This window comes from Scatophagus argus, chromosome 11 (genome assembly GCF_020382885.2).
Source record: "Scatophagus argus isolate fScaArg1 chromosome 11, fScaArg1.pri, whole genome shotgun sequence".
NCBI classification, from domain to species: domain Eukaryota; kingdom Metazoa; phylum Chordata; class Actinopteri; family Scatophagidae; genus Scatophagus; species Scatophagus argus.
This window is the reverse complement of record NC_058503.1, coordinates 2,147,046-2,165,305: the sequence shown is the minus strand read 5'-3', so window position 1 is coordinate 2,165,305 and position 18,260 is coordinate 2,147,046. Positions and strand designations below refer to the sequence as shown.

General features: G+C 40.5%; 2 protein-coding genes across 4 annotated transcripts; one reads left to right on the top strand and one right to left on the bottom strand.

Annotated features, from left to right (window-relative positions):
• Positions 1 to 648: 648 nt before the first annotated feature.
• Positions 649 to 7,845, bottom strand: hspd1 (heat shock 60 protein 1). Its single transcript, XM_046403305.1, has 11 exons — positions 7,459 to 7,845; positions 5,887 to 6,062; positions 5,456 to 5,791; positions 5,273 to 5,368; positions 5,031 to 5,124; positions 4,719 to 4,887; positions 4,470 to 4,569; positions 3,769 to 4,014; positions 3,490 to 3,664; positions 2,841 to 3,019; positions 649 to 2,061 (listed from the first exon to the last, which is right to left on the bottom strand). The coding sequence occupies exons 2-11, from the start codon at positions 6,058 to 6,060 to the stop codon at positions 1,894 to 1,896; spliced, it is 1,737 nt and encodes a 578-aa protein (XP_046259261.1). The 5' UTR covers positions 6,061 to 6,062; positions 7,459 to 7,845; the 3' UTR covers positions 649 to 1,893.
• A 141-nt stretch (positions 7,846 to 7,986) lies between these two features.
• On the top strand, positions 7,987 to 18,119 carry LOC124066681 (MOB-like protein phocein). 3 transcript variants are annotated; one of them, XM_046403312.1, is made up of 10 exons: positions 7,987 to 8,182; positions 10,170 to 10,325; positions 13,471 to 13,533; positions 14,748 to 14,848; positions 15,276 to 15,318; positions 15,882 to 15,968; positions 16,099 to 16,178; positions 16,471 to 16,582; positions 16,848 to 17,012; positions 17,161 to 18,119. In XM_046403312.1, the coding sequence occupies exons 1-9, from the start codon at positions 8,180 to 8,182 to the stop codon at positions 16,980 to 16,982; spliced, it is 780 nt and encodes a 259-aa protein (XP_046259268.1). In that variant the 5' UTR covers positions 7,987 to 8,179; the 3' UTR covers positions 16,983 to 17,012; positions 17,161 to 18,119. The 3 variants fall into 3 exon arrangements, with proteins under 3 accessions (XP_046259268.1, XP_046259267.1, XP_046259266.1); XM_046403310.1 differs by lacking the exons at positions 7,987 to 8,182; positions 10,170 to 10,325 and adding an exon at positions 12,596 to 12,739; XM_046403311.1 differs by lacking the exons at positions 13,471 to 13,533; positions 14,748 to 14,848; positions 15,276 to 15,318; ... (3 more) ...; positions 16,848 to 17,012; positions 17,161 to 18,119 and adding exons at positions 10,464 to 10,553; positions 10,645 to 10,853.
• Positions 18,120 to 18,260: the final 141 nt, after the last annotated feature.

Genomic DNA, 18,260 nt, shown 5'->3' with positions numbered 1-18,260 from the left:
TTGATTTGAACCCCCTTTCGGTATCCCCAGTGCCCTCTGACCCGTGCTGTTCATTACACCACTGAGACAAAACAATCAAGGCACAAGGCCGTCCAGCAGCAGGTTCTCAGCTCTTTCCTCATGTAAAGGTAACAATGCCACGCTGTAGAAATACTCTTACAAGCCCTGCATTCTGACTTTTACTTGAGTAAATCACAAAAGTATTACGACTTGAGGTAACAAAAGTGCTCATTATGCAGAATGGCCCATTTGAGAATGTATTATATTATTGGATTAAAAATACTGATGCATTAAAGTATTCATTACTTTAACGTTGCAGTTGAAGTGGAGCTCATTGTGATGACTTTATACAGCATCAGCTATTTGTTGATTATGTTTTGTATAATTTAATCTGAAATCTCAAGATAACCATTAACAAAAGCTTTGAAATAAATGTAGTGGAATAAAAGTATAAAGTAGCAGAAAATGTACTTCATAAAGCACAAAGAGAAATGCTCAAGGGCATCAAAACTGTGCTTAAGTACTTGATTACTTTCCACCACTGCAGATGGAGTTGGCTGTCGTGGGAGTGTACAAGTTTAGCGTGCCTGAAAGAATGTTTTGTTTTTTGTTTTTTTTTTTTTTAAAAACGCTTGAGTAAACAAGACATCAGAACAATTGAATTTATTAAATAAAAAAAAAAATCACCATTAATCATGTCTATATTGTACAAAACACAAGTCAAATGATCACTGCTGTTGGCCGTTATGCAAAGGAATGACATCCTGGAAAAGAAACACCATCTAAGTGACACACTGTATGTAGTTTTGTTGCTTGTGCGACCACCAGCAACTCGTAGTTCGAGCAGAGTGTACGAGAGGAGCGGCGTGAGCCGTTCACATAGATGAAGGTCTATGTTTAACATCACAAGGACATATTTCACAGTTAGACATTGTGGCCGAGACCTTGCATGGTCCAAACTGGTTTGTAACTCCAGCCTTACCCACCCCTCACATACAATCAGCCAAATCAATATTCAGCCGAGCCTCTGAAGATCAAGATAAAGATCTCAGTGCTGCATGTATGCAAATGACTTCCCCAAAAATCACACATTTCAGTAAACATTATTTCAACTTTACATTGTTTGAAACAGGCCCCTGGTGATACTCAGACTCTGGTCATGTAGGCACTCTTCATCCAGCTGTGGTCTTGTACAAGGAACAATCAGCAGACATACAATGCAATGTAATTTCAGAGACACAGAAATGCTCAAGCTCTGTAAGAAATAATTGGTTTAATTAAATCAAAAGACACGCATAATATTAGCTGGGGAAAAAAAAACATGACAGGTATATAAAAACAAACTAATTAACATGTGACAAAAATAAAGGACAGTGACACAATCCTGCTCGGCATCTTTTCTCATTCTGCAGTACAACAGAGCATCATCAATGTGTATTCTATATTAGTTTCTTCTCAGACCACTTTACTACCTCTTACAGAGATTGAGATGGTCTCACCTGTATAAACATTTTTCTTTATGACGGACTATGACTTGCTGAGGGTAACTGGACAGAGCCGTTAGAGCAGATGGGCGAGGAGGATTCTGCTGAAGTAACTGGGCTTGATGGGCTCTCATTCTCAGCAGAGTGGGCCAATGGGACAGAGGAGTCAGACGAGGCCGGTCCCCCTAGAAACCTGAACAAAGCGGCAGAATTGTGCGAAGTAGTGGGGGGGGTCATCAACGATTTGCAGATTTGCAGCACCAACAAGCTCATGGCCGGCCAGTCAGTCAGTCACTCTGAGCAAAGTTTTGGAGGAGGGTGCAGGTTCTTGGAGGATTTTCTCGTGTTCCTCAGCCACCCTCAGCACCACTCTGCCTATTAGTCTGTACAGCAAGACAGGAGGATCGGCTTAGAAACCCATGCCACCTCCCATGCCGCCCATGCCGCCCATGCCACCCATACCGCCCATGCCGCCTGCCATATCCTTCTCTTCCTTGGGTATCTCTGTAACGACGGCCTCAGCAGTGGAGAGCAGGGACGCTACTCCTGCAGCGTCCAGCAGGGCCGTCCTCACCACCTGTAGAGGGAGGAAATCAAATTACTGCACGTCTGCTTACACCATACATTTAGTATGTGAATGAGCACATTTAACTCTGTGTGTGTGTGGGAAGGAACATTTAGAATGACTGCTTTTAGGGCAACACTTCAACACACCTGCACATAAAGCAAAGCTGAGGTTAAGTTTGCATATAATTAGTGCTGTGACTAGTGATAATTTTACCTCAGCAATTAATCTGTTTTATCACATCAAAGAATTATTTAGTCTACAAAATAGTCTTCTGCAAATTGCTTGTTTTGGCTGACCAACAGTTCAAAACTGATAGATATTCAGTTTGCAATAATACAGGAAAAACAAAACAAACAAAAAAAAACACAACAAATCTGAGTAGCTGAAACCAGATATATCTGGTCTTCGGTCTTAATACGTCACTAAAAAAGTGTCAAAATTTTCGACGCATCGACAAATCAACTAATTGTTTGATAACCCCATGGCAGTGTGACGTTGAACCAAACTGTCAGAATCTCTTAATTTCCACATTACTTCAAGAGCTAGAGCAATCAGTCGACGAATCAGTGATTAAGATCGACTGAAATTTAATCAGCACTGATCACAATATCTACCTAAGGCACCGTCGCCTACAAATGAAGAATGAGCGTGACCTGTGAGACGACGCCCGTGGTCACTTCTCATGTCTCCCTTTTACACGTTAACTGTGGTCAGGAAATGTCCAGATGAGAAAAGTCCAAAGACAAAATGTGATTGGGTGCTGGATGCTGTTCAACTACGGATCGTACCTTGGTGGGGTCAATGATGCCCTTCTCCACCATGTTGACGTACTCTCCCTGCATGGCATCGTAGCCAAGCTCAGATGAGCCCTGCAGGATCTTCTCCACCACAAGCGAACCCTCCACGCCTGCATTCTTTGCGATGGTCATGGCAGGGATACGGAGTGCCCGTCTGATGATATCCACACCTGTTTGGAACAAGAAAGTACAATTGCATCTAGGAAACTCAAACTAATGCAGCTTGCTCTACCTTAATCCAACTCTGTGCAGTTCATTAATGTTCTTTGCTTTTAAATTACAAAAGATAAAAATCGTCCTCTTCATCACTCTATATGAAAAGTAGACTTGTCCTCACTAGCAACAATAAGAGAACTTACACTACCTTAAATTTCTATTGCCTTATTATATTACTTCTCTAATTTAAAAGCACAGATCTCAGATCTGTTTAACTATTTAGTGTTGTCTGTGGTTGTCTCAGATGCTGTATGTGCTTTTGTTACACGCTTTTCTTTCTACCAGCTGTACTCTTTTCGAAGAGATAATAATCTTAATTGGATTACCTAATTAAATAAAATATTTCTTGATACCACCTTAATTGTATCAAGAAATATTATCACTTTTTTAATTTATAGTGAGCTTACACATGTGCTTTACTTACCGATCTTCTGGTCAGCATTGGCAGGTTTGATGGCATCAAGGGACGGGATGCAACGCAGGAGGGCACAACCTCCACCTGGTACAATACCCTCCTCCACAGCTGCACGGGTGGCATTCAGAGCATCGGTCACACGGTCCTTCTTCTCATTCACCTCCACATCACTTGTTCCTCCAACCTGAAATGCAGAGGATGTATCATTACCATCATCAACTTTGTTTTCCCACAGCAAACTAAACTGATGAGCCGTTAGTACAGTCTGCATTTCTGTTTGAGACATACCTTGAGCACAGCCACTCCATCAGACAGCTTGGCCAGCCTCTCATTGAGCTTCTCCTTCTCGTAGTCACTGGTGGTTGCCTCCAGCTGTTCGATGATCTCTGCTGCGCGTTTCTCGATTTCAGCTGGGCTGCCTGCTCCCTTCAGCAGCAAGGTGTCGTCTTTGGTGATCTGCACCTCGCCAACCTTACCGAAGTCGTGAGCCTGGATATCTTCGAGGGCCAGGCCAACAGCCTCGTCTCCAAACACCTGGAGAAATGAAAAGGTAAATAAAAATCAAAACGTGTCTGCATGTCCACGGTTACATAAAAAAAAAACCCATCATGTAGAACAGAATCGTTTTTGTATGTGTACAATAAATTTGGAATGCAATCCTTATTAGCACAAAAGGTGAATACAGTTCTATGAAAATGAAAATAACAAAACTATAAAATACTCTGAAAAGAAAATGATAAAAACTAAAAATAACTGAGGCTAATAAGGAAAATGAAACACACACTCATACAATCCACATTCTGCCGTCATTGCACAATTCTCCTAATATTGCACAAAATATTGCATCTATTCAGAATCAGTTCTTAAGAGCATTTAATACAGCTGTGGCTTTTACATTAAAACTATAATTATGTCAAACACTCCAAACTGAACTTGAGAGGAATTTAACACAAATTCTCAAGTTAATTGGTACTGAAAGTGAGACTTACAGTGCCCCCGGTGGCAATGGCCATATCCCTCAGTTGATTCTTCCTGTTGTCTCCGAAGCCTGGAGCTTTAACAGCTACCACCTGCAGCCCAACCTTGAGCCTGAAAATTAAAATGTTAAATATTTACTACATGCAGTTCTACTCATACACTCTTTTCAATGTAGTATGATCCGGCTAATCTCTTCAACCTATAACGCTCGAGCTAAGTTTTAGCTTGTTGAATGGGATCAGGGCATAAATGTGATGTACCTGTTGAGAACCAAGGTGCTGAGGGCCTCTCCATCCACATCCTCAGCTACAATAACCAGTGGTTTGCGGTGCTGGTTGGCAATTTCCAGGGCTGGAACAATGCTCTGGACGCTGGAGATCTTCTTCTCACTCAGCAGCAGGTAGGCATCCTGGAACTCACATTTCTGGCCTGAAAACAAAGATAGATTTAGTGTGGTATTCCTTTATACATAAATATAAGATCAGGGTAAATGCAATACAATTTCAGCATACGGTGTGTATTTTAGTGGCATGTAACATTCAAATGATGTTATACGGTATGAGCACCCTTACCTTTGGCAGTGTTGATGAAGTAAGGGGAGATGTAACCTCGGTCAAACTTCATACCCTCAATGATCTCCAGCTCATCATGCAAAGTCTTCCCGTCCTGAGGTTTGAAGCATGTATTTATTATGTCACCTCTCAAAACAGAACAACTGACCCTAGTTTCAGGTTTTAGACACTCCAAACCAATGAAGCAATCATCAGAGCAGTAAATCAATCTCTTAATACGTCTACGAAATTCTGAAACCAACCTTGACAGTGATGACTCCCTTGCGGCCGACTTTCTTCATGGCATTGGATATGATGTTACCAATCTCCACGTCACCATTGGCTGAGATCGTAGCGACCTTAAAGACCGAAGACATAAAGCATTCCAGTACAAACGCAAGGTACGCAGGCACTCATCATTTCTACGAATTTATTTCTCTGCTTACCTGTGCGATCTCCTCAGGAGTTGTGACTGGTTTGGAGAGCTTTTTCAGCTCATTAATGACAGTTTCTACAGCCATCATGACTCCACGGCGGATCTCCACAGGGTTAGCACCTTTGCTGATGGTGTCAAAGCCCTCCTTAGCAATGGCACGAGCCAGCACTGTGGCAGTGGTGGTGCCATCACCAGCCTCCTCGTTGGTGTTGTTGGCCACATCTTGGACCAGCTTGGCACCGATGTTCTTGTACCTGTCCTTCAGGTCAATACTCTTGGCCACAGTCACACCATCCTTGGTGACCTTCGGGCTGCCCCAGCTCTGCTCAATGATAACAGTGCGACCCTGGAATAGAGATAGTAAGACTGTGAGTTCCAAATGAGTAAAAATGGGTCATAGTTCATCCACTGAATTGAAAAGAAAATATCAAACCTCATTACCTTGGGGCCCATGGTGACAGCGACTGCATCAGCCAGCAGGTCCACTCCCTGCAGCATGAGGGCACGAGCATCAGCTCCAAACTTTACATCCTTAGCGTAGGCTCGTGTGAGGTGGGGAGCCAGTGCCCTGCACACAGGTCTCACCTGCTTCATGACTGTTGGTAGACGAAACATCTCTTCGGGGAGAGATGAGAGACACATGTAAAAATTTATGTAATCCGTCAGAGAGCACATCTTCCATTAATGATTACTGTGATGAACCAGGAGTCTCCAATTAAATCTGGAAAATGATTGTGTAGCTTTTCAGAAGAGCTGTATAAAGCAAATGTGTTCACCACGTAATGAGCAGTGCTGAAGTACAACCAAGTAATTATTCTCCAAACTCATCTGTGCCGCCAAAGGTTTCAAAGGTTAACTGTGCCCCTAGTGGTCACAAGTGGCATGAAGTCACATCAATGAATGAATGAACCTCAAAATCTGGAATAGTCAAATATTTCCAGGGTTCTTCAAGTCACTTTCTACAGAATTATAACCCAAAGAAGATGCTTATGATTAGATGTTTTCACATCACCCCATTAGATTCAACCCTGACCTATGAGTTACCTGGTTTTAAACATCATTACGGTATTATTTAAATGACTAGGAAATTAAAAATGTCAGAAAATAAGTGGAAATGGCCATCACAATTTACCAGACTCTAAAGTGCCATCTTCATATTGAGTGTTTGTTAGAATCGCATAGACATTCAACGGACATAATCCAGAAACAGGAGCAGATATGTTTGGTAAAAAACTTCTTCATAAACGTCTGGAAACGGTTAAGTGATGTTCTGTCGACAAACCTGCAAAAACTACCAACATTAACTTCCATATGCTTGCAAGTCGTATCTAGCTATTCATGTTTGAACAAATAGATCTTAATTAATGCCGGGTTAGTAGTCGCGTTTATTCATGATACACCCGACTTATATTTATTCCGGCCTTGATCGTGACCGGATTATGAAATGTATCCCCAAACCAGTTCCTGGTTACCCCACGTGTGCTTTTCAGGTCGTGCGTCACAAGGTCAAATAGTAAAAGCATGTGCGGAACTGCCTCACCATCCCTGCTCAGCCTAATGAATGACCATCACATTGTCAGCTACTCCCTAAAGAACTGCTCAAGAGCTGTATGACTGACTACAAATTCTTAGTAATAAGACTATTCGTGCATTGCCATCCAAGCTGTCTACAGCAGCTTCGCCGGGTATGACTTCAAAGATTTCAGTCAGACACGAGACGTGACAATCATGACTAAATAAAATTGAGTATTCGTCAAAGAATAAATGTGTATCTTACAGATGGTTCAAGTCTGTAGTGACATTAGCATGTATGTCCTTGCACTTAAGAAGGAAAATCTGCTAACGTTACCTAGGAGTAATTAAAGCTAGCACTGCTGAAAAGTGCTGCGCTGAGTGTTACATCTTAGATAGCGCAAAATCTGCGGAGAAGAACACTGGTCAAATGGTATAGTGTATAAAATTCGTATTCTATAGATTTAACCCTTAAAGATTTTATCAAATGTCAACACTTACTTGAGAGTTAAAAAGCCTGGAGAGGTTACAGAGTACTCGTCTGCAAGGCGGAATGATATAACGACTGCACGTAAGGACAGCAGTATGGTGCAAATAAGCTACTGCGATGGGAGTGCACATGGCCCTTTACATCCGGGTAATTTACCGGTAAACCCCGGACTCTGAATAACTCCAGACTAGTTTTGAATAGTTGTCTTAAATAATTGTGTTCCTGATAAATAAGCATATTGACTAGGCGTTATTATAGTTACCTATATTAATTTGTCGCCATTTACAGATATACGTTACCATTTTCAGAATGGTAAGTCATAATACATGTCAGGGCTCGTTCCCGGGCACACAATTCTAGAATTTTCGCGTGTGCCATTGGAGGAAAAAAGTAAAGGTCAAAGTTGACATTGTGCAATATTGCTGCGATTTGGAACGCGTAAAAGACAGATAAATAACCTAAATATAGTTTCAAGACTCAGTTGTACAATTTTCGTCTCACTGAGTAATTGGCACAGATTGAATTTGATGCTTTATTCTGCCTTACGTGTACTAGAATTTTCTTTGTGGCAACTAATTGGCGATCAAGTTCAGGGTAGGTAGTGCGCATGCGCACAATTGTTCTGGATATTTCCTCACGTGGAGTGAATCCACTTCAGTGTCACTTCAACGCTCCCGAAGAAACCGGGGTACAGCTCCACGCCAAGACCTAGACCTCCTCTCACGTTCAGAAATGGTAAGGTACTTTTACAAAACAGTCATTATTTATTTTAGAAACTACAGGGAGCTCTAGACAGCCAACAGATTCCTCAAATAATTTATAAGTCTTCATATGGCTGCTAAATTATCGTTAGCAGCTAACGTTATGTGAGCTACCTTTAACATCGATTCACAAGGTCAAGCAGTTGAAAAGGCGAATGAGAAGGAAAGATCTGCTAGATACAGTCATGTTTATCTAATTATACACTGTTAGAGGAGAAGACGGGTGCATTTTCTGCATCTCTGCATCGTTCGACTTGCATTTGCAGCTACACACTCACTGTTAGCTAACGATATTTCTGCTCATTGGCTGTGAGTTGGTTCTCTATCATCGGACACATGTGTTGAGAATGTAATCTTAGAAAAATCTGATCCTGAGTTGGCAAACTTGTCACTGCAGCAATCACATGTGGATGAATAAAGTGTCCGTGAGCACAGAGGCAGGACAATACTCCCATCGGTTGGGCGAGATTATCTTTAATACACGTTTTATACATATTTTTTTTAACCGGTTGGTCAGATTCATCTATCAGGGTGCACTGTGCATGCCCTTGGATTGTGAAAAATCTGAATTACACGCGCAGTGAAATCATTTCCGGCTTCCGCTACGTAGTCTCTGACCTCATGACCTATCCACGCGCAGCATGTGTCCGATCTGAGCGAAGTTTTTAAACTCAGCAGCTGAAACAGTTTCTTTGTTTTAAAATAACTTATTAGTGCTACGATTCTCTTTATTTGCTGACAAATGGTACATGCTAATGTATGCATCTAAATTCGCAACAGTGCTGTGGGGAATTTGGTCCAAACTACCAATGGAAATACAAATTGCATGAATAAAATATCGGAATATTTTATAAATAAGGAAATAGACTCAAAAGTTACCAGCTTAGTAGATGTTTCTTGGTAAAACTTTAAAAACCCACCCTGAAATTTTTTAAGTTTTTCATTCAACTTAATAGCCATTTTGCAGGTAATAGTTTGTGGTGCTTTTGAACTGTATAATTTCAGTTTATGAAGCAGACAGTTCATAAACAAAACAAAAACGTGAAGTTAATTTTAATCATCAACACCTTGAGTGTTATGTTGTAATGTTATCACTGTAGTGTCATCACTGATCAAGGCTGTGCGCTCAGTCTATGTTTGCGTTTGTGTTTTGCAACTGTCCCTAATATTCCAAGATGCCTCTATTTTATCAGTAGTCCTTGCCCTTCTCTGCCTCGGGTTAAACAGTCACAATGAATAACTAACTCAGATCTGAACAGTCAACAAACCGTCCTTCTACCCACCCTTAACTCTCACCACCTCTCTCCCAAACAACCTTCATCCAAGGTCACTGGTACATCTGCTGTTATCAGACTGTTGGCAGCTGTTTTCATTTTAAAAAAGCTGCTCTCCTCCCTCATTTATCTGCTGCTAGGAGGTTTGCACTGAAATATCTGACACAACAAAGAAATGCTGACTTTCATTAAACTAGTTTTTGCAATGATTGGCTTCACAAAGACTGCCTCTGTGAAGGAGCTGCTCATTTATTGCTTAGGCACTGTTGTTACTTAAGCTGTCACCCTCACCCCCTTCTTTTTACTACCCTCCCCCTTTCTGCACAGAGCAGCCACGGTGATTAATCATTCCTGTATTTTAACTTGAATATATTTGTTTGTATAACATTCTAACTGAACCCTGAGCCAGTGCATCTTTACTACTTACTATGCTGCATTGGATCATATAGAGATTTTGTCTAATCAGCATATGCTTGCAGAAAAAAAAAAACACTGAAGTCAGTGGGTTGGGGGGTCTTTGGGGATTGTGTAAGTCAAGTCCTCTCTGTCTCAAGACAGCCCTCTTGTGGTATTATTGGGTTTCACAGCGAAATGTTAAAGCTTCATTGGTGGTGTAACAAAAGTAAAATGTTATTTAATAGTAATTGATATTATGTGCTAATTCCATCACTCTGTGGTCACTTGCAGGCCTTCAGAAAATTCCTCCCCTTGTTTGACCGTGTGCTGGTGGAGCGACTTACCGCAGAGACGGTAACGAAGGGCGGCATCATGCTGCCAGAGAAGTCTCAAGGCAAGGTGCTGCAGGCCACAGTGATGGCAGTAGGACCCGGCTCTGTAAATCAGGTGATTGCCTATCGTCAGTCTGCTGCTAGAACCTGTTTTCTGGGAAAACAGTGAGAGATACAGGCAAAGCTGTTTAATAGTTGCCGTTTTGCAAGAACATTTGGTCTGATTTCTGTTTTTTTTTTCTTTTTTTTCCAGAAAGGGGATTTACAAGCTGTCAGTGTGAAGGTTGGAGAGAAAGTACTCCTACCGGAGTATGGTGGAACTAAGGTTGTTCTGGATGACAAGGTACAGTACAGTTGTCTTTTCCACTGAATCGGTAAAGATATTTTTTCTTTTTGTGCCTTCCATGGTTACTTTCCTGTTTTTCTTTTTTCAGGACTATTTCCTTTTCCGTGATGGAGATATCCTTGGTAAATACGTCGACTGAGTCATCGTTTGTTGCTGTAGAACATATTGAGTCCTCGTCATCCCTAGAGAGAAGAAATTAAGTTTCCTCTTTCATGTCTGTTTTTCCTTTTTTTCTATATTATTGCAATTGTAAATAATTCTAATCACATTTTGTTAAAATAATAAAGGTGAACTGTTCATTGTTGTTTTTGTCTGACTGTATGTCACAGCCTTAGCCCAGCTTATGGACTACCATTGAAACAAGAACACCACATATAATGGGATTCTTAAAATGGGAAGATTGTTTTACAAGAATAGAAGAATCTGAGGATTTGGTAGATAAAGATAAAGTTGCTTATTAATTTCTCCATAAATTTCTTAAAGCTGTCATAAATCTCAGCTAAATTTATGCTAGAAGATAAAATACAAATTTGATGACAATTAGCTTTTGTTCAAAAGAATGTTGGTATTTTATTTTTGATTACATTCTAATACTCAATTAACAAAACTGACTAAAGGCTTTGTTTAAATAAAAATATTACAAAGTGTTTAATGCTGCTGTAATACCAGCATATGTCTTGTATTACTGATATTAATCTTTAAGAAGTGTTTAGCCTTGCAGATGACTGAGGATGAGCTAGTTTCAACTATTTACTACTAAACTGTCATAGTGGGATTAACCTGTTAGGAGGCTCCAGGGCAAACATTTTCTGTTGATGTAAATGGTAGACCTCTGTATAGGCTAGTAATGTAGATGCTGTGACATTGGAATGTTTTAGGTGTTGATCTCTAAACCTTCATGTAAATACAAGTTAGAACTCACATTGATTCTATCCATGTACAATATTTAGTACACATGGGTCCAGCGTTGGACCCAGTATGTTGAGTACTTCTGTTTTACACATTAACAGAAAATGGGTACAAGACAGCAAAGTGCCATAGTCCAGGAGCATACCAGGAAGTAGCTATAGTATTAAATGCAATGAATATTCATTAATAAAGTAAAAGGGTACAGAAAGACTAAAAATAAATGCTATAATGAATGGGAGTGAACTTCATTTGCTGCAACTCTGTAAAGCTAGTGCTGCTTAAGTGTTAAATATGATGCACTGATGTCTATATTTTGAGAAATGAAGACAGATATAATCAATATATATAATCAGTTAGAAATAATGGCACGGATTACAATAATAAACTGCAGGGGGGGCAAATGAAGAAGGTGGTTTTGCAGGAGGCCTTTCTGGACAGTCACCAACCACACTGTGTGCCTTGTGTGCACCTGGCACCTCCCTGTTCTCTTTAAATAAAGTGCATGCAACAGAGAAAGCCCAGGAGTTTCATTTATTTGTTGACAGTCAAACCAACCAACATTCCTCTGCTGTAATAATGTTAGCTCACCTCACCTTTTCTGTTTGTCAGTCAGTTTATTTAGGAATATGCACCATTTAATGGAATGTGAAATCAGAAAACTAATGTCAGCACAATGTGATAATGAAAGACCCACCTTAGTTCATATTGGGACAGATTCTCTGAAAAGAATCTGCAATAAATCACCTTAAAATCAACTGACAAATAGTGGACCTTGGATTTTGGGGCCCCTGAGGATTAGGGGGTCTTTAGAAGAGTTTCTGAGTTTTCCCTTTTTGCAGTCATATCCAGTCTTGATTATTGTGTAGTTTAATCCATGGGAATGATGTATTATAAATTGTAAATATATATTATACCTAAAGCTTGTAGCTGCATTCTCTCTCTCTCTCTCTGCATACATACAGAAGAGAGAGAGAGAGAGAGAGTAAACATTGTTATTTAACTGACAACTATTCAAATCTTTTGCTTTCTTAGTGGAAGGACGATCTTGAATTTGTAGTAAACTAAAGCAATCTACATGAATATGGAGTATATGTATTATTATTTATATGTATTTAACCGCTCCTAATGTAAAATAAAATTTGAGCCCGCCGCTCCGTGTTCAGAGTCCGCTGCTACAACTCAGCGATTGACGAACATCCGGGTATTCTGTCGAGATGGTCATGGCGGAGGGTACTGCAGTTCTCAGGAGGAATCGGCCTGGAACCAAGGCAAAGGTGCGTTTCTCTAAGCAGGAATAATTGAACATCACTCGGTAGAAGTCGATACGACTACGTGGTGCTATCTTATTTGCGTCGCGTTTTTGTACTACACGTCTTTCCTAGACAACTTGGTCGTAGACAACATATAGGAAGGGCCTGACCTGGAAATGGTCAGCAAGCTAACGTTAGCTCTTGCTAGGTCTAGTTACTGGAGGAACGTTAGCTAACTAATACGACTATGTAGTTTTGACCTACATCTCGGAGCCCCGAGAAATAATCAGTGTTGCTTAAATAATCATTTAATCATTTATTGAGTGAAATCCACACGCGATCCTCAAACAAACAGCCGTGGTTAACTTATAAACTATCGTAAATGTTCGCTAGCTGTTTGCAGGAAGCAGTCGCACCCCAACTGACGTTCTCTAGCTAATTAGCTAGCATCAGGTTAGCTCTTTACCTGTGAATATTGAAGAAACGAAAGGCTTCTAGCTTTGGCAGTGTTTTCTCAGCAGAACGCGCAAAGCAGAGCTTTGTTTGTAACCATACTTCAAACTTCAGTTAGCTAATATTAGCTGCTTATACGCCGTATGTCTTTTGTCATAACGCCAGGTGTTGTAACGATAGGGTTGCATACATCCTGTTGTTAAACATCAGATGACAACTATGACAGCGGCGATTATGCTACAATGCCTGCTTTATCCACTGAGTTAACCGTTAGAGTAAAATCGACCTTCTTCTATTTATAGGATTTCTACAACTGGCCGGATGAATCATTTGAGGAGATGGACAGCACCCTGGCTGTCCAACAGGTGTGTGGTCATGTCATGTTGCGTGTGTGTATGTGTGTGAGAGTTTGAGGGTTTGAATGCGCTGCCAGAAGTGCATGGTGGTATCATTTGAGTGCAGATAAGATTAAAATTATAGTCAGGGAAGTCATATATCAATTCATTCCTTGATAATTTGATATATATGGTAAGTATGGCTAAAGATAGCCAATTAGAGCCATTCTTTACTGATTTTTAGTTGATTTTAGTCGACCACAACAGCCAAATTGATTTCTTCATTTGTCTTCTACCACGATAGTCATACTGAGAGAACAGATGGAATGTTTGCTGTAGTGATTCCTCCTGTCCATACTTGCCACAAAAAGATCCTTTCCCAAAACTGTTCAAGTGTGAGCAAGGAGGACATGTCCACAGTCCTCGTGGTGTTTGACTAATCAGTTTATTATTTGTTGCTCCACTGCAGCTCAGAAAGTAAACACTTAAACAATGTTGAAACACACAAAGAGAATTTCACAGTACAAGTTCAGAAGATTCCCACTGATTTGAGAAGGGTCTAGCTGCAGACCACACATTTGAGGATCCCAGGTTTGCAAGAGAAATAGAAGAAAGTAGGGTACATGAGATGAGTCACTTCTGTTAGCCTATTCCTTGCTAATGTTATAAAAACATCTTTAAAAGACAGAAGATAAGTTATCTCTGTCCATAAATACCTGAACATTTCAACCTGAGTTGCATTCTTGGGTTTTTATTTCACTTACTGCCTCTCATTTTTAACTAAATTCAGTTCAGGTAACCATAAAAATAGCAGCTAGCTTGTTTTTTATACTTGAGTAGGAGAGAAAGACGTGGCTCACCTCATGCGTGGGCACCCTACTCTTCCTGTTGGCTCACAGGTTCCCAGACATGGGGTCTGTAGCTTGGCCCTTTGAGCGATTTGGTTAACTCACACTGTGAATTTGATTCCCCATCTTTTACTTTTGAATTCCGTTAGCCTTTCTTCACAGACTCAGAATTATTACAGTGACCTATACCCTTAGAGTATATTTATGGCTTTGTGAGAATTTCAGTGAGATGGAACAAATATGAACCTGCCCTTTAACTATACTGGATCTTTAAAGGCCAGGAAATCACCTTCAGTTGATGTCGGCATCGTGAATTATCAGTATATTAAGGTGATGAGGATCATGTTGTTGTGGTTGAGCAACTCTACTAAACTTTTTTTGATGTCTACGTCCTAGTACATTCAGCAGAACATCAGATCGGATTGCTCCAATATTGACAAAATCCTGGAACCTCCAGAGGGTCAGGATGAGGGGGTGTGGAAATACGAGCACCTCAGGTATGTTCAACAAACGTGTTACACAAAATACTTTAAGCATATTTTTTCATATGTACTTGAAGCTGACCGTTTTTTTTAAATAACAATTAATTTTTTTTCCAATTCCAAGCAAAACTGTACAAAGAAAAGAACACAAAAAAATCCAGTTAGACAGCTGCAGTCTCTACATGTTGAAATTTTAAATGACAAGCAGTCACATGTTAACTTTTATTTAATAGCTATATTACTGTGTCTCAGTCCTCAACTGACTTGCAACCTCTAGCCAGTAACTGCATTTAAATCTCATTAAAAAAAAAAAAAGTAAGTATGACAAGTATGACCAGTACCTGCTTGTTGAAGCAGAAACTGTAGTTCAGTGTGACAGGATTACTCATTAAAGATCATTTGTTTTTCATCTGACTGTGCACTTATTTGTTCTTATTTTTAGGCAGTTCTGCCTAGAGCTCAATGGATTAGCTGTAAAACTGCAGGTAAGTGATCTCCCATCAGATATGCAAACTTTAATTATTCTCGCTTGAGGATATTTACATCAGTTAGCCACAGCATTAAAGCCACCTGTCAGATATTGTGTGGGTCAACCTTGTGCTGCCAAAACAGCTCTGACCTGTTGAGACGTGAGCACAGGGCCTCTGGGGTTGTCCTGTGGTGGATGTTGGCAGCGAATCCAATGGGTTACAAGGTGGGAGTTTGGGGGCCATGTTGGCACCTTGAACTCATCATGTTGCTTGAACCCTTCCTGAATGTTTTTTTTTGGTGCTGTGTGCATGTGCTGGTTCTCTCAGGGGGTATACTTGCATGATGTCCAAATGACATCTACATGAGTGCCAGAGCCCAAGGTTTCCCAGTAGAACAATGTGCTGTAAGGAGATGATCAAAGTCATTCATTCATTGCTCAGTTTAATGTTGTGGCTGATTTCAAAGATTTTGTCTCAAACCTGTGTCAGTACCAAAGCTATCTGAACAAGATGCAGTTTAAAGGACTGTCCATCTGGTGTAATATCAGCTGTAGTAATGCTTGTCTTTTGTCCATCAGAGTGAGTGTCATCCAGACACCTGCACCCAAATGACAGCCACAGAGCAGTGGATCTTTTTATGTGCTGCCCACAAGACGCCCAAAGAGGTAAAAAAAAACCGCTCTGTTTACGAAAAGCTCCTGTTTGTCATTAATGGTCTTAAGCAATACTTTTTATTGAGTTAAAGTAGAAACTTTTTTTTGTTAAGGATGGTAATATGTGCTGCTGTATCCACAGTGCCCTGCCATTGATTACACCAGGCACACGCTGGACGGAGCTGCCTGTCTTCTCAATAGCAACAAATACTTCCCCAGCAGGTCAGTCCTCTTCCCTCAGGTGAACTTAGAACAATACAAGCTAACATACTTTCCTCAAGCTTGCTCTCATTATTTAATATACTTCACTGTTCTTGTAATTTTGAGTCAAATAACAGAGGAGACATTAGCCACCTTTTTGTCAGCGCAGGCGTCAGTCTCCTTCCACTTGGGTGGGAAAAAAAAAAGAAGAAGCATTTGAATACTGATTGGGATGTCTGTTACCACGGCAACAACGAATCCTTCAAAGCACATGAAGTACTAACTGATACCGTTGTGTGATTTGCCTTTTTAGGGTGAGCATCAAGGAGTCATCAGTGGCCAAACTGGGCTCCGTCTGTCGTCGCATCTATAGGATATTCTCTCATGCCTACTTCCATCACCGCCAGATATTTGACAAGTATGAGGTAGGTTTTCTTGGAAATATCCTGCGAACCAATGACACACAAAAAGGTGTTTTGTTTTGTTGTCTTCAGACTTCATAATAAGCACTATAACTTTCATGCTAGTGAAAAATAGACCCACGTACAATAAACAGCTAATTTCAGGGATGTCTTTGTAAACTAGATTATTATGTCATTTTATGTGACTGTTTTTAATCTTCAAAGACCTGATGAACCGATTAGAGAAGCTGAAAAGACAGAATTTCATGACTGTTCTATATGTGCGCAGAATGAAACGTTCCTGTGTCACCGGTTCACACGCTTCGTAATGAAGTACAACCTGATGTCCAAGGACAACCTGATTGTGCCCATTCTGGAGGAGGAAGTGCAGAACACCTCATCAGCTGGGGAGAGCGAGGCCTAAGATACAGCTGCTGCCATAAGGGAGACACATGTAAAAACACAGTTTTACATATTACACAGGAGACATTCACACACCTGCATATACAGGACACACACACACACACACACACACAATATACACACAATACAGTGTATTAAGGCTCCTGTCTAGTAACACTGTCCATGTCCCTCCGCCCTAGTCACCTGTGTCTATCTCAAAGGAAGGGTAAGGAATACCAGGAGCAGATTTCAGCCATGGCTGCAGGACATCCCGTTTCCACTGTCTGTCATTCAGATGCACCCTGTGTCTCTGCTACCAGAGTGACCCAGTTGTTTCTGGATACAGTTCTGCTCTCACACTACTCCTTTAGGGAAACCCTTTTCCTTAATGTTCTTCAAGCAGCTGGATTTGCGAAAACCCTATGTAATCATGTTGACCTGTATCGTTGACAAAGGCACACACTGACAGCCTCTGTATATAACCCTCACTTCCCCTCTCTTTTAATTCACTGTCATGTTTTTCGGATGGTGCTTCACTCTTTTGTGTCTGCTTCTGTTCTCTATTTGCTTGTGTTGCTTACCAGCCTGTTTTGGAGGGGGGTGTCCCATGAAATGGATCACTAAATTAGCCTGCTGACTTAATGCTATTAAAACACATTGTAGGTGTGTGGCTTGTGTGGTAGTGAACAAAGACAAACCTAATCTCTAGCTTTGTAAGTGTACTAGCATTGTCATTGTTTCTCTTTGGCCTCTGAAATGATGCTTCAGAGTATTTAGGAAGGTTTTTGGCTAACTCTGATCCTGCTTTCTGACATGCCCCCATTTTAATACTGTATAAAATGTGCCTCGTATTCCCCTTTCCTTGACATGATGGTAACTGAAACCATGACGATATGGGCAGAAACTGAGCTGCTGTAAGCCAGTTTTTACCACTTTACTGGCATTTGGTGAGTAAATGCCTCAAGAAAGGGTGGAATATGAGCTACATTTGAGTATTGGAGCACAACCTCCCTTCTTTTACCCTCTCCCTCATTAAGTTATTTTGTGGGAGGAGTCTTGTCAATCCAACCCACTTTTTTTTTTTTAAATGGACTAAAAAATTTTGTTACTGTCGACATTTTCATGATGTCTGTTAATAAAAAAGACCTATTATTCAGGAGCTTGTGTGGACATTGTAATTTTAATACTATGGACTATTTATAACTATTTTTATATATTTCAGAAATACTGTGTGTACAGTTGTTGAAAATGACCTCAGTACACTGAAATGGTATATTTTAATTTTGTTTAAGTTTTCATA